The 2531-nt window shown below is 47.4% G+C and overlaps 1 protein-coding gene across 1 annotated transcript; it reads left to right on the forward strand.

The window, feature by feature from the left end:
• Window positions 1–159: 159 nt before the first annotated feature.
• Window positions 160–1355, forward strand: LOC119274831 (serine/threonine-protein phosphatase alpha-3 isoform-like). The gene has a single exon (XM_037555558.1). It carries the CDS (start codon window positions 378–380, stop codon window positions 1353–1355), a length of 978 nt encoding a protein of 325 aa, XP_037411455.1. The 5' UTR covers window positions 160–377.
• The last annotated feature ends 1176 nt before the right edge of the window (window positions 1356–2531 follow it).

Genomic DNA, 2531 nt, shown 5'->3' on the forward strand with positions numbered 1-2531 from the left:
TATATCATGTGAATAAGCAAAAACATGCTGCTATGCTGTGCGTACTGTATTATTGCACATAAACGAAATGCAGTCATCAATTCCAATGAACTTAAAACAAAGAAAAAATAATTTACAACTAAGAAACGTAGTTTTATTTATAGAAACCCGGCCGTTAAAAATTAAAGGTGAGATAGTTGAGGCGGCTTTCAAGAAAAAAACCCATAAAAAAACTCCTTAGAAAAAAGAGAAGCGATAATCCTATTCTACTCCGCTTCCGATCACAACTACGATCGGCCCGTACATCCTATTCTACTTACAAAGATACTCTGGCGATCGATCAATCAATCAAGCAATTCCGATCAATCCTGCAGTAAGAAAAAACTAGTGAGCGATTGATGGCGGCTGACTTGGACCTGGACGACGTGATCCAGCGCCTCCTGGACGCGGAGGCGCCCCTCATCAGCTCGCCGTCCACCGCCCCGCCGCTGAAAGGCGAGGAGATCCGGCACCTCTGCGCGGCCGCCAAGGAGCTGCTCCTCAAGCAGCCGACGCTGCTCGAGCTCTCCGCCCCCATCAACATCTGCGGCGACATCCACTGCCAGTACGCCGACCTCCTCCGCCTCTTCCGCGAGACCGGGCCGCCCTCCGCCGCCAATCGCTACCTCTTCCTCGGCGACTACGTCGACCGGGGCACGCAGAGCATCGAGACCATCTGCCTCCTCGCCTACAAGGTCAAGTACCCGGACGCCTACTTCCTCCTCCGCGGCAACCACGAGTGCGCCGCCGTCAACAAGCAGTACGGCTTCTACTCCGAGTGCGCCTCCCGCGCCCGCCGCATAGTCAGGCTCTGGGAGGAAGTCAACGCCGTATTCGCCTGCCTCCCGCTGGCGGCGCTCGTCGGCTGCGATAGTAAAAAGAACAACAAGAAGAAGATCCTGTGCGTGCATGGAGGGCTCTCGCCGGAGCTCGAGAGCCCGGACCAGATCTGCCAGATCAAGCGCCCGCTGGCCGACGTCCCCGAGTCCGGCCTCGTCTGCGACCTGCTGTGGTCGGACCCCGCCGCGGACGGCGACGATTGGGGGTGGGGGGACCCGCGCAGGAGCACGTCCTTCACCTTCGGCGCCGACGTGGTGGAGGAGTTCTGCGAGAGGCACGGGCTGGCCATGGTGTGCAGGGCGCACGAGATGAAGGATGCCGGGTACGACCAAGAGTTCGCCGGCGGGAAGCTTGTGACTGTGTTCTCTGCACCCAACTACTGCGGCAAGTGCGGCAACGACGGCGCCGTCATGACCGTCGCCGGTGACCTCGCCTGCTCCTTCCGCGTCTTCCACCCTGAGACTACTGCCACTCCTCCGGCTCCTATCTGTCTTTAGTCCAACATACATATGTTAGTTCCAGACGCCTTGCCATGTAATCCCCAGCTCGTCGCGTCTTGGATTATTGAGACTGCATAATTTCAGTTTTTAACGCCTAATTCAATTTTTACCTTATCCTATATATTTAAGAGATTCATCCCACTATCATATTTATCTTGACATGCAACTTATCAACATCATCAAGTAGGTCCATCATTTAAAAACTCTTTCCCACTAACTCTTCATGCACATGCTCCCACTAACTCTTTATGCACATGCAAGTTATCACAAATAATCATTAACTATTTTTTTGTGCACTCTCCAGCAACCACATCATTCTGGGTTTCCGTTGCTATCCAGCAACGGGCCTCATGATTTATAAGTGACTTTTTTATATAGAAAATCAAATTATGAGTTAACTCGCATTTTATTTTTCTATGCAACCAACTTTTTTATGAATGCACATATGTATTTGCTATCATTGTTTTAGGTTTAATCAAGGGTGGAGATGTCTCCACTTTCTCTACTCAACGATGCTTTGTCAATAATTTAGTAGAACAAAAATCACACTCATTTTTTGATTTGTCATCTAATTTTCTTAAATGTTTACACTAAACAATACTTCTTTCAAAAAAATATCATCAAATTATATTATGTTTCATATTTTTCTTATGTTTCAAAACATTAAATTATTTATTAACAGTTCAGCGGCAACGCGCGGGGCAACATCTAGTATACCTAAGAGATTCATCCCCACTGTCTTATTTATCTTGACATGCAACCTATTCACACCATCAAGTAGGTCCACCAAGTAAACACTCTTTCCCACTAAATCTTCATGCACATGCTCCCACTAATTCTTCATGCGCATGCAACCTATCACAAATAACCATTAACTATTTTTTGTGCACTCTCAAGCGACCACATTATTACACGTTTCTTTTTCTATCTATATATGTCTTTAGATCATACGATCCACTCCAAATGTCTAACACAAGTCCCTGTTCAACCATTTGGTTAGACTTCATGTGTTGTTAATGCGATCGTCTGATTTCGAAAGCCCAAACACCCCTATTTTCTCATTCCAACTCTCTTGTGGTTCATATCCATTCTTTTTTGCTCCTACAAGCCATAGAATTACGCTAGATGTCTTTGTTCCCTCGAACCCAGTGTTCCAAGCAATCTTTTTAATGA

This window comes from Triticum dicoccoides, chromosome 3B (assembly GCF_002162155.2).
Source record: "Triticum dicoccoides isolate Atlit2015 ecotype Zavitan chromosome 3B, WEW_v2.0, whole genome shotgun sequence".
NCBI lineage: Eukaryota > Viridiplantae > Streptophyta > Magnoliopsida > Poales > Poaceae > Triticum > Triticum dicoccoides.

Bases quoted from the DNA above. Each gene is read 5' to 3' on its own strand.
- LOC119274831 (XM_037555558.1), top strand. From the start codon at position 378: ATGGCGGCTGACTTGGACCTGGACGACGTGATCCAGCGCCTCCTGGAC.